The sequence below is a fragment of the Mandrillus leucophaeus genome, unplaced genomic scaffold (genome assembly GCF_000951045.1).
Source record: "Mandrillus leucophaeus isolate KB7577 unplaced genomic scaffold, Mleu.le_1.0 Scaffold151, whole genome shotgun sequence".
NCBI classification, from domain to species: domain Eukaryota; kingdom Metazoa; phylum Chordata; class Mammalia; order Primates; family Cercopithecidae; genus Mandrillus; species Mandrillus leucophaeus.
Genome location: NW_012101488.1, coordinates 983150 through 993350, shown reverse-complemented (window position 1 = coordinate 993350; position 10201 = coordinate 983150). Strand labels below are relative to the sequence as shown.

Here is a 10201-nt window from a genome sequence, read left to right as displayed (position 1 = left end):
ACTCCTGGCCTCAAGTGATCTACCTGCCTAGGCCTCCCAAAGTGCTGAGACAGGTGTGAGCCACTGCGCCCAGCCAAGCTAATTTTTTACAATTATTTTTTGTAAAGATGGGGTTTTGCTGTGTTGCCCAGGCTGTTCTCGAACTTCTGGGCTCAAGCAATCCTCCCACTTCAGCCTCCCAAAGTGTTGGGATTACAGGTATGAGACTGCACCTGGTCCTGCCTAGGAATTCAACTGTGGAATTTTACATCTTTAGAATCTGATAATAGCTTTTAAAATGGGGTTTGTGGCTGGGTGCAGTGGCTCACGCCTGTAATCCCAGCACTCTGGGAGGCCAAGGCGGGCGGATCACCTGAGGTCAGCAGTTCGAGACCAGCCTGGCCAACATGGTGAAATCCTGTTTCCACTAAAAATACAAAAATTAGCTGGGCATGGTGGTGCCCATCTGTAGTCCCAGTAACTCAGAAGGCTGAGGCAGGAGGATCACTTAAGCCCAGGAGTTCAAGACCAGCCTAGGCAATGGAGTGAGACCCCTATCTCTACAAAAAAATTAAAAATTAGCCAGGCTTGGTGGCTCACACCTGTGGTCCCAGCTATTCAGGAGGCTGAGATAGGAGGACTGCTTGAACCCAAGAGGTCGAGGCTACAGTGAACTGTGATGGAACTATCACACGTCAGCATGGGCAAGAAAAAACATAACAAAACAGCAAAAGCAACCCAGTCCTTCCTCACAGATAGTTCCAGAAGCACTTCCTTAAAGCACTTAGGATGCCGTCTAGCACACAGGTGCTCACAAAACCACAGTCAAGACAATGGGATTTGAGCCAACCAAACGTTCAGCCACCTGGTCTTGGAGCGGGAGGCCAGAGACATGCAGTGGAAGGTATGGAATGGGGACCCTGGGGCCACAGGTACTCAAGGAGGCTGCCCGGCTCAGCTCCTACAGGCAGCTGGGCTGGAGCCCCGCTGAGTCCCTTCTGGCCTGGTACTGGCCAAAGTGGTTTTTCTCTCAAAGTCCCTTCTGGGACTGGGCGCGGTGGCTCACATCTGTAATTCCAGCACTTTGGGAGGCTGAGGCAGGTGGATCACGAGGTCAGGAGTTCAAGACCAGCCTGGCCAACAAGGTGAAACCCTGTCTCTACTAAAAATACGAAAATTAGCCGGGTGAGGTGACAGGCACCTGTGATCCCAGCTACTCGGGAGGCTGAGGCAGGAGAATCGCCTGAACCCGGGAGGCAGAGGTTGCAGCCAGCTGAGATGGGGCCACTGCACTCCAACCTAGGCAACAGTGTGAGACTCTGTGTCAAAACTAAAAACAAAGCCCCTTCTCAAGTTCTCAGACACCCTGCGGGCAGAGTGACTCTGGGGCTCTGCAACCTAAATCCTCCAGGAGTCCTGAACGTCCTAAGGTCGGAGAATGCCAAGGTCCCAAAGGCTCTAAGAGCGACAAACCCCTTATCACGTCGCAGCGTCCTTATCCAACAGCTCTGTAGCATTCAGGGCCGTTCTGGGACACTTTGTTTCTCCCCGCTTTGTTCACTCCTCCTGTCCCCTCCTCCCCATCCGCTCCCCCATCTGCTGGCCTTGTTTCTGCCACAAAAGCTTGGGAAAGGGTCAAGGGGGCGCTGGGTGCGGAGGGAGGAGCAGGAGGAGGAAAGGGCTGGGGGAATTCGCTGGAGACCACGGGAGCCATGGAGGGGTGGGGGCAGGGAGAAGTCTGAGGGCTGAGCTGGGGTCCCCGAGGTCACAGCAGGGCGGGGGCTTACCTTCAGGTCCCTGTGTACAATGTTTTTCTGGTGACAATAGTGCACAGCCGAAACGATCTGGGAGGGAGGGGGAAGGTTGGTTATTTGTGGCTCCCGAAACCCTCAGCCTCCCTCAGTGGACTGTGAAACCACTCACAACTGAGCCCCAGGCCTCCCCAAGGCACAGCCTGAGACCTGAGGCCTCACACCCCGATTCAGTCCCAGCAAGAGGTGCCCGTGGAATCTGGGCAGACACATGCCTCCCACAGGACACCCCCATACCCAGGGATGTCAGAACCAAGGCATGGGGACCAGCCTCTCTTGACCTTCACATCTGGAAGTTCCCATGAGGATATCCCGTACCTGTAGATAGACACGCTACCCCAACTCACCAGGGCTTACGGCCCTTGAGTTCAGGACAGCTGCGTCAAGGCAGCTAGACAGTCCCAAAGAGACACCCTCACACCGGCACATCTGCTTACCCCTCACGCCCCGGCACCCTCACACCTGCATCTCCTCTTACCCCACACACCTGGCACCTTCACACCAGCACATCTGCTTACCCCTCATGCCTGGACACCCTCACACGCGCATCTCCTCTTACCCCACACCTGGGTGCCTTCATACCTGCACGTCCTCTTACCCCACATACCTAAGCACCCTCACAACTGCACATCCTCTTACCCTACACCTGGGCACCCTCACACCCGCATCTCCTCTTACCCCACACACCTGGGCACCCTCTAACCCACATCTCCTCTTACCCCACACACCTGGGCACCCTCACACCTGCATCTCCTCTTACCCCACACACCTGGGCACCCTCTAACCCACATCTCCTCTTACCCCACACACCTGGGCACCCTCACACCTGCATGTCCTCTTACCCCCACACCTGGCCCCCTCCCACACTCTTATACACCTGGGTGTCTTCACTACCACACACCTGGAAACCCATACATCTGGGCACTCACACACCCGGGCACCCACATACCGGCATGCCCTAGTACCTACAAACTTACACAACCACCCCTCGGCCCTTTCTTGCCCATCTACCTGGGGTGCCCTACACCCTCTTCCCCACACACCTACATACCTGGACACCCACATACCTACTGCCCACACATCTTCTGAATCACACTCTGGCACACTCACACCTGGCACCCTGGCACCTTTGTGCCCCCTCACCCACACACCTACGCACTGGGCACACCCACATGCCCCACACAAGAAACACCTGCCCACCAGGGCGCCTTCATGCCCAAACATCCTCTCACCCACCCAAAGGGGCACCTGCAAACCTACATCCGGATGCCCTCACATCTGGACGACTGCATGCCCAGCACACCCAGCTCTGCACCTTCACCCCTGCCCAGACTTAAGCCCCACCCCCAGGCCGCTGGACAGCCTAGACCATGCCCAGCTCTCGGACACCCTTCCCAGGGACCCAGGCACCCCGTCAGCCCCACCCTCAGCCCTGCCCCAACCTGTCGGAACTTGGCTCGAGCTTCCTTCTCCTTCATGCGGCCATGCGACACGAGGTAGTCAAACACTTCTCCTGCAGGGCAGAGGCCGAGCGGGGTCAGGATCAGGTGCAGGGGCAGGGGGAGGCAGCACAGGGGCAGGGTGGAGAGGGTGGGCAGCTCACCGGCACTTGCATACTCCATCACCAGGTACAGCGTCTTCTCAGTCTCAATCACCTCGAAGAGCTTCACTACAATGGTTGGGAACAGTGTAGGGGGTTAGGGAGAACGAGCCTCTCCTAACCCGTACTTGGTAACTATGCAAAAGGCCAACCATAATACCCACCCACCCCCAACTCAACAACACTCAATGGCTCCCTACTGACAGCAAGATCTTCTAAACTCCTCACCCACCTCTACCACCCTTTTTGTTTTGTTTTGTTTTGTTTTGTTTTTTGTAGACGGAGTTTTGCTCTTGTTGCCCAGGCTGGAGTGCAATGGCGCATCTCTGCTCACTACAACCTCTGCCTCCTGAGTAGCTGGGATTACAGGCGTGCACCACCATGCCCGGCTAATTTTGTATTTTTAGTAGAGACGGGGTTTCTCCATGTTGGTCAGGCGGGTCTCAAACTCCCGACCTCAAATGATCTGCCTGCCTCGGCTTCCCAAAGTGCTGGGATTACAGACGTACGCCACCGCGCCCGGCCACCCTTTCCACTTTCTCTCTCACAAGAATGTCGGCTCCATGAGGCCAGAGATTTGTCTTGTTTTCTTCCCTGCTGTGTCCCCAGGGTCCGGCACATAGCAGCCACTCAATCAACAGTTACTGAGTAAATGAATGAATGCTGCAGCCACATCCACGCGGAGCTCAACTCCGCTTCTCTCACTCAAGGCTCCTCTCTCCCCGCCCTGCCCAGTGATAATGACAGTGAGGATGCTGATGCTGGTGGAAATAATCGGACCAAGTCCCATAGCTCAGCCCAAACTAAGCATTTTGGACGCATGATCTTTGTCAATCCTCACAATGACCTGGTAATAGGCCCTCTTATCATCCCTACTCCAGAAAAGAAAATAGCTCAAGGAGGTTAAGTGACTTGCCCAAGGTCACACAGCAGTGATGCAACTATGAGAAACCAGGTCTCTAACTCTTTTTTTTTTTTTTTTTTGAGACAAAGTCTCGCTTTATTGCCCAGGCCGGGGTGCAGTGGTGTGATCTCGGCTCACTGCAACCTCTGCCTCCTGGGCTCAAGCAATTCTGCCTCGGTCTCCCAAGTAGCTGGGATTACAGGCACCCACCACCACACCCTGCTCATTTTTGTATTTTTAGTAGAGAGAGGGTTTCACCATGTTGGTCAGACTGGTGTCGAACTCCTGACCTCAAGTGATCCACCAGCCTTGGCCTCCCAAAGTGCTGGGATTCCAGGAGCGAGCCACTGCGCCTGGCGGGTCTCCAACTATTCTAACCACTGCCACCACCCCCAGCTCCTTTGCAAGTGTCCAGCTGGTGGCCTGCCCCTGCGCCCGTTCCCTCCTCACCGATGTTGGGGTGGTTTAGGCCCTTCATGATGCGGACTTCTCGGAACAGCTGGGTGTGGCCAGAAAGGAAGACAGAGGAGAGTGAGGGTGGGTGGCTTGGGGGATCCTTTCCCCAGCCGGGCCCCCGCAGGAGGGGTCAGGTGGGTCACCCGGCTGTCCCGGAAGCCTGGCTCCTGCTCTCCCCCATCTTCCCAGCCTCACCTTCTGCAGGCTGCTGGGATTCAGCTGGGTTTTGTCGATGATCTTGATGGCAACCTAGAGAGGGAGGAAAGGAGGAGGGAAGGTCAAGGTACCACAGGCCCCACTGGGCGTGGTGGCTCAGGCCTGTAATCCCAGCATTTTTGGGAGGACCAAGGTGGGAGTATCACTTGAGGCCAGGAGTTTGAGACCAGTCTGGTCAACGTGATGAAACCCTGTCTCTCCTAAAAATACAAAAATTAGTCGGCTGTGGTAGCGGACGCCTGTAATCCCAGCTACTCGGGAGGCTGTGGTGGGAGAATCGCTTGAGCCTGGGAGGTGGAGGTTGCAGTGAGCCAAGATGGCGCCACTGCACTCCAGCCTGGCCCAGCTCAGACCACCCTAGGATATCCTTTCCTTGCCCCCTCTCCCGGAAGAGCCCTCACTCTGGGCCATACCCAGTGGATGGGGAACTTGGGGACTCAGGGCCTTTGCACAAGCTGTCCTCACTGTCTCCACTGCCACCCTCACTTCTGCAGAGAAATAGCCTTATTCCACAGCAGGGCCTGGCTGACGCTGCTCCAGAGCTGCCTGAGGGGATGTGGGCATGGCCAAGACCTTGAGGGGATCCCTCTGTAAGGGCACCGCAGATCACTCGCCCATCACATCTTTGTTTTGAACAAAAGGACAGTGGAATAAATAACAACTGGCTAACATGTACTAAGTCCTCACTCTACCAGGCCTATGTGCTTTACTAATGAGAACTCTTAATCCTCACAACAACCTGTGAGGGAAGTGCTAGGATTATCCCTCCCATTCTCCACACCCACCCCCTCTTTTGTTTTTTCGGAGGCAGAGTCTCGCTCTGTTGCCCAGGCTAGAGTACAGTGGTGTTACAGTGGTGTCATCACAGCTCACTGCAACCTTGATCTCCTGGGCTCAAGCGATCCTCCCACCTCAGCCTCCCAAGTAGCTGGGACCACAGGCACATGCCACCAACACTTGGCTAACAGGATTATCCTCATTTTACCAACAGAGAAACTGAGGCACAGAGCTGTTGAGTCACTTGGCCAAAGTTACATGGCTAGTAAACTGTAGTAAGTTGTGGGCCAGATTTGAATTTACGCAGCACGATGGAATCTACCTTTTAAACACAACTTTTAAAACAGCTTTGAGATACATCATGGGAAGGAAATCAGAATGTCACTGAACTCTCCTTATACTTCTTTTGCAGTGAAACTTTTTTTTTTTTTGAGATAGAGTTTCCCTCTTGTTGCTCAGGCTGGAGCACAATGGTGCCATCTTGGCTCACAGCAACCTCCACCTCCCGGGCTCAAGGGATTTTCCTGCCTCAGCCTCCCGAGTAGCTGGGATTCCAGGCATGCGTCACCACACACAGCTAATTTTGTATTTTTAGTAGAAACAGGGTTTCTCCATGTTGGCCAAGCTGGTCTTGAACTCCCGACCTCAGGTGATCCGCCCACCTCAGCCTCCGAAAGTGCTGGGAATACAGGCGTGAACCACCGCACCCGGTCTGCAGTGAAACTTTCATTTTATTTTTAAAACAGAGATGGGGCCAGGTCCCTCTCAGAAACCCCTGGAACCAGATCCACATACAGGGAACCATGTGTTCTTCATGGAAGAGGGGGCCCCTTAGCTTTCCTCATATTCTCACGAATGGGTTTTTAAAAATTTTATCAAACACTTCTTATGCCAGTATTGAGACGATCATATGGTTTCTCTCCTTTAATCTGAGAATGTGGTGAAGTACATGAATAAATTGTCAAAGGGAAAAGAACTTTGCATTCCTAAGATAAAGCCAGCTTCATCATCACACAGTTTTCTTTAATTGATTTGCCAGGTTCTGTTTGTTAATATTTTGTATAAGATTTTTGTACCTATGTTCACCAGACTGGCCAGTAATTTTGTTTCTTGTCTGGTTTTGCTCTTAAGGACAAACTGGCACCTAAAAACCTATCGGGCAGTGAAGTTCTTTCTTTAGTCTCTGGAAGAACTGGCATAAAATGTGAACATCCGGTAGAATTTGCCCGTAAGACCATCGGGGCTTGGTGTCTTTTGCGTGTATGGTGTAGACAGTGTGAGGGAAGGAGAGAGTCCATCCAAGGCAGGATAATTCATTCCAATCATTTCTCTAAGACTGAAGGAGGGGTGGGGAAATAATGAAATCATCCACCATTCTTTTTCCTCTAAGTGAGTTAGAGACCTCGTATCTAGGCTGCAAAGCCTGTGTGGGCCCTTTTCACAATAATGTCGCCATACTCAGCACAGATGCCTGCTCTGAAAGAGGAGGTGGGGAGAGTGAGGCTGTGTGTAACTGAGAATACAACATAAATAAACCTGCTGTGTTCTCCAGATCACAGGAAGATTTCAAGGAACCAAAGTTTACCCTTAAAACAGACAGGCAGCTCAGGATTATTTAACTTTACTTTTCATTTTTAATTTATTTACTATTTATTTTTGAGATGGAATCTTGCTCTGTCACTCAGGCTGGAGTGCAGAGGCACAATCTCAGCTCACTGCGGCCTCCGCCTCCTGGGTTCCAGTGATTCTCCTGCCTCAGCCTCCCAGGTAGTTGGGATTACAGGCACGCACCACCGCGCCTGGCTAATTTTTGTATTTTTTTTTTTTTTTTTTTTAGTAAAGATGGGGTTTTGCCATGTTGGCCAGGCTGGTCTTGAACTCCTGACCTCAGGTGATCCACCTGCCTCAGCCTCCCAAAGTGCTGGGTTTATAGGCATGAGCCACTGCACCTGGCCAATTTTTTTTTTTTTTTTTTTTTTTTTGAGACAGAGTCTCACTCTTGTTGCCCAGGCTGGAATACAGTGGCGCGATCTTGGCTCATTGAAACTTCTGCCTCTGCCTCCTGGGCTCAAGCAATTCTCCTGCCTCAGTCTCCCAAGTAGCTGAGATTAGAGGGGCCTGCCATCACGCCCAGCTAATCTTTATATTTTTAGTAGAGACAGGGTTTTACCATGTTAGCCAGGCTGGTCTTGAACTCCTGATCTCAGGTGATCCACCTGTCTCGGTCTCCCAAAGTGCTGGGATTACAGGCATGCGCCACCACGCCCAGCTAATTTTTGTATTTTTAGTAGAGACAGGGTTTCACCATGTTGGTCAGGCTGGTCTTAAACTCCTGACCTCAAGCAATCCACCTGCCTCAGCTTCCCAAAGTACTGGGATTACAGGCGTGAGCCACCGTGCCCAGCCCTCTTTTATTTTTATTTTTTGAGATAAGGTCTCACTCTGTTACCCAGGCTGGAGTGCAGTGGTAAGGTCACACCTCACCGCAGCTTCAAACTCCTGAGCTCAAGTGATCCTCTGGCCTCAGCCTCCCAAGTAGCTGGGACCACAGGCACGCATCACTGCACCCAGCTAATTTTTTTTAAATTTTATTTATTTTTCAGTAGAGACAAAGTCTTGCTATGTTGCCCAGTCTGGTCTCAAACTCCTGAGCTCAAGCAATCCTCCTACCTTGGCCTCTCAAAGTGCTGGGATTACAGGTGTGAGCCAACGCATCCAGCCATAGCTCAGGTTTATCTACAAAAGCCGCATGCATCCTTAGCAATGCACACATTGGACTGCCTGTGATCTGAGATCTCCCGGCAATTTCAGGGATACCTGCAATGGGTTCTCTTTTCCCACGGGGGTGGTTCTGGGAACATCGGGGATATTGTGACCTGTCCCATAGAGAGTCGGGAACTTACCTGAGGCCGTAAAGCAAACCCAGGGCCGATCCCGACCTCTATCAACGTACCCCGAAGACCTGGTCCCGCAGGAAACTGCCCCGAGCCCCACCCTGTGCCCATACTCACCTCCCGACCAGTGAGGATGTGCCGAGCCAGCTTGACTTTGGCAAAGTTGCCCTTCCCGATGGTCCTCAGCAGGCGGTAGTTGCCCACGTGGGGCTGCTCCTCGGGACAGGAGGCGATGGAGTTCCGGCAACGGGCACCCAGTGAGCGGCTGGACCAGGACGGGCCTTTGTCCGAGGAGCGGCCACTGCCCAAGGTGCCATGCTGGGCGGGGGAGACGCAGCATGAGCTATCCAATCCCACCTTCCGTGGCACCCGTAGGCTGGTGCAGTTAACTTGAGGTCTGGCTACCGACCCCTTTGTGGCCCTTTTCAACCTCAGGTCACAGAGAGCCAAGCATCCTTCATCTTCCTCTACAAAGAGATGCCTCCAGGAACAAAAGCTCCCGTGTCCCCCAAATCTGCAACATCCAGGACCCCAGGCATCAGACCCCTTCAACCCTCACTGCAGTCTGACTACTACCAACTTCATCTTTTTTTTTTTTCTTGGGATGGAGTCTTGCTCTGTCACCCAGGCTGGAGTGCAGTGGCACAATCTCAGCTCACTGCAACCTCCGCCTCCGGGTTCAAGCCATTCTCCTGCCTCAGCCTCCCGAGTAGCTGGGATTACAGGCGTGCACTATCATGCCTGGCTAATTTCTGTATTTTTAGTAGAGACGAGGTTTCACCATGTTGACTAGGCTGGTCTCAAACTCCTGACTCAGGTGATCCACCTGCCTCAGCCGTACGGATTACAGATGTGAGCCACCGCATCCAGCCCCAACCTCCTTTTCTAATTACACACATACCTCACAGATATTGCAAGTTTGGTTCCAGACCACCATAATAAAGCATATATTGCAAAAAAGCAATGCACATAAATCTTTTGGATCCCCAGTGCATATAAAAATTATGGGCCAGACAGCCTGGAGCAGTGGCTCATGTCTGTAATCCCAGCACTTTGGGAGGCCGAGGTGGGTGGATCACGAGGTCAGGAGTTCGAGACCAACTTGACCAATATGGTGAAACCCCATCTCTACTAAAAAAAATACAAAAATTAGCCAGGCATGGTGGCAGACACCTGTAATCCCAGCTACTCAGGAGGCTGAGGCAGGAGAATTGCTTGAACCTAGGAGGTGGAGGTTGTAGTGAGCCAAGATCTCTCTACTGCGCTCCAGTCTGGGTGACAGACTGAGACTTGGTCTAAAAAAAAAAAAAAAAAGTCCAGGCACGGTGGCTCATGCCTGTAACCCTAGCAGTTTGAGAGGCCGAGGCAGACAGATCATGAGGTCAGGAGATTGAGACCATCCTGGCTAAGACGGTGAAACCCCGTCTCTACTGAAAATACAAAAAACTAGCCAGGCGTGGCAGCTTGCACCTGTAGTCCCAGCTACTCAGGAGGCTGAGGCAGGAGAATGGCGTGAACCCGGGAGGCGGAGCTTGCAGTGAGCCGAAATGGCACCACTGCACTC

At 52.7% G+C, this 10201-nt stretch overlaps 1 protein-coding gene across 1 annotated transcript in view; it reads right to left on the bottom strand.

Annotated features, from left to right (window-relative positions):
* Nucleotides 1–10201, bottom strand: part of MARK4 (MAP/microtubule affinity-regulating kinase 4) — a 62467-nt gene that overhangs the window by 45771 nt on the left and 6495 nt on the right. Inside the window, exons 2-7 of the mRNA XM_011975142.1 lie at nucleotides 8755–8955; nucleotides 4946–4999; nucleotides 4745–4793; nucleotides 3394–3459; nucleotides 3233–3303; nucleotides 1767–1823 (exon numbers count right to left, since the gene is read on the bottom strand). Of these exons, the coding sequence (XP_011830532.1) occupies nucleotides 1767–1823; nucleotides 3233–3303; nucleotides 3394–3459; nucleotides 4745–4772 (222 nt within the window). The 5' untranslated portion in view covers nucleotides 4773–4793; nucleotides 4946–4999; nucleotides 8755–8955. The remainder of the gene's footprint in view (nucleotides 1–1766; nucleotides 1824–3232; nucleotides 3304–3393; nucleotides 3460–4744; nucleotides 4794–4945; nucleotides 5000–8754; nucleotides 8956–10201) is intronic.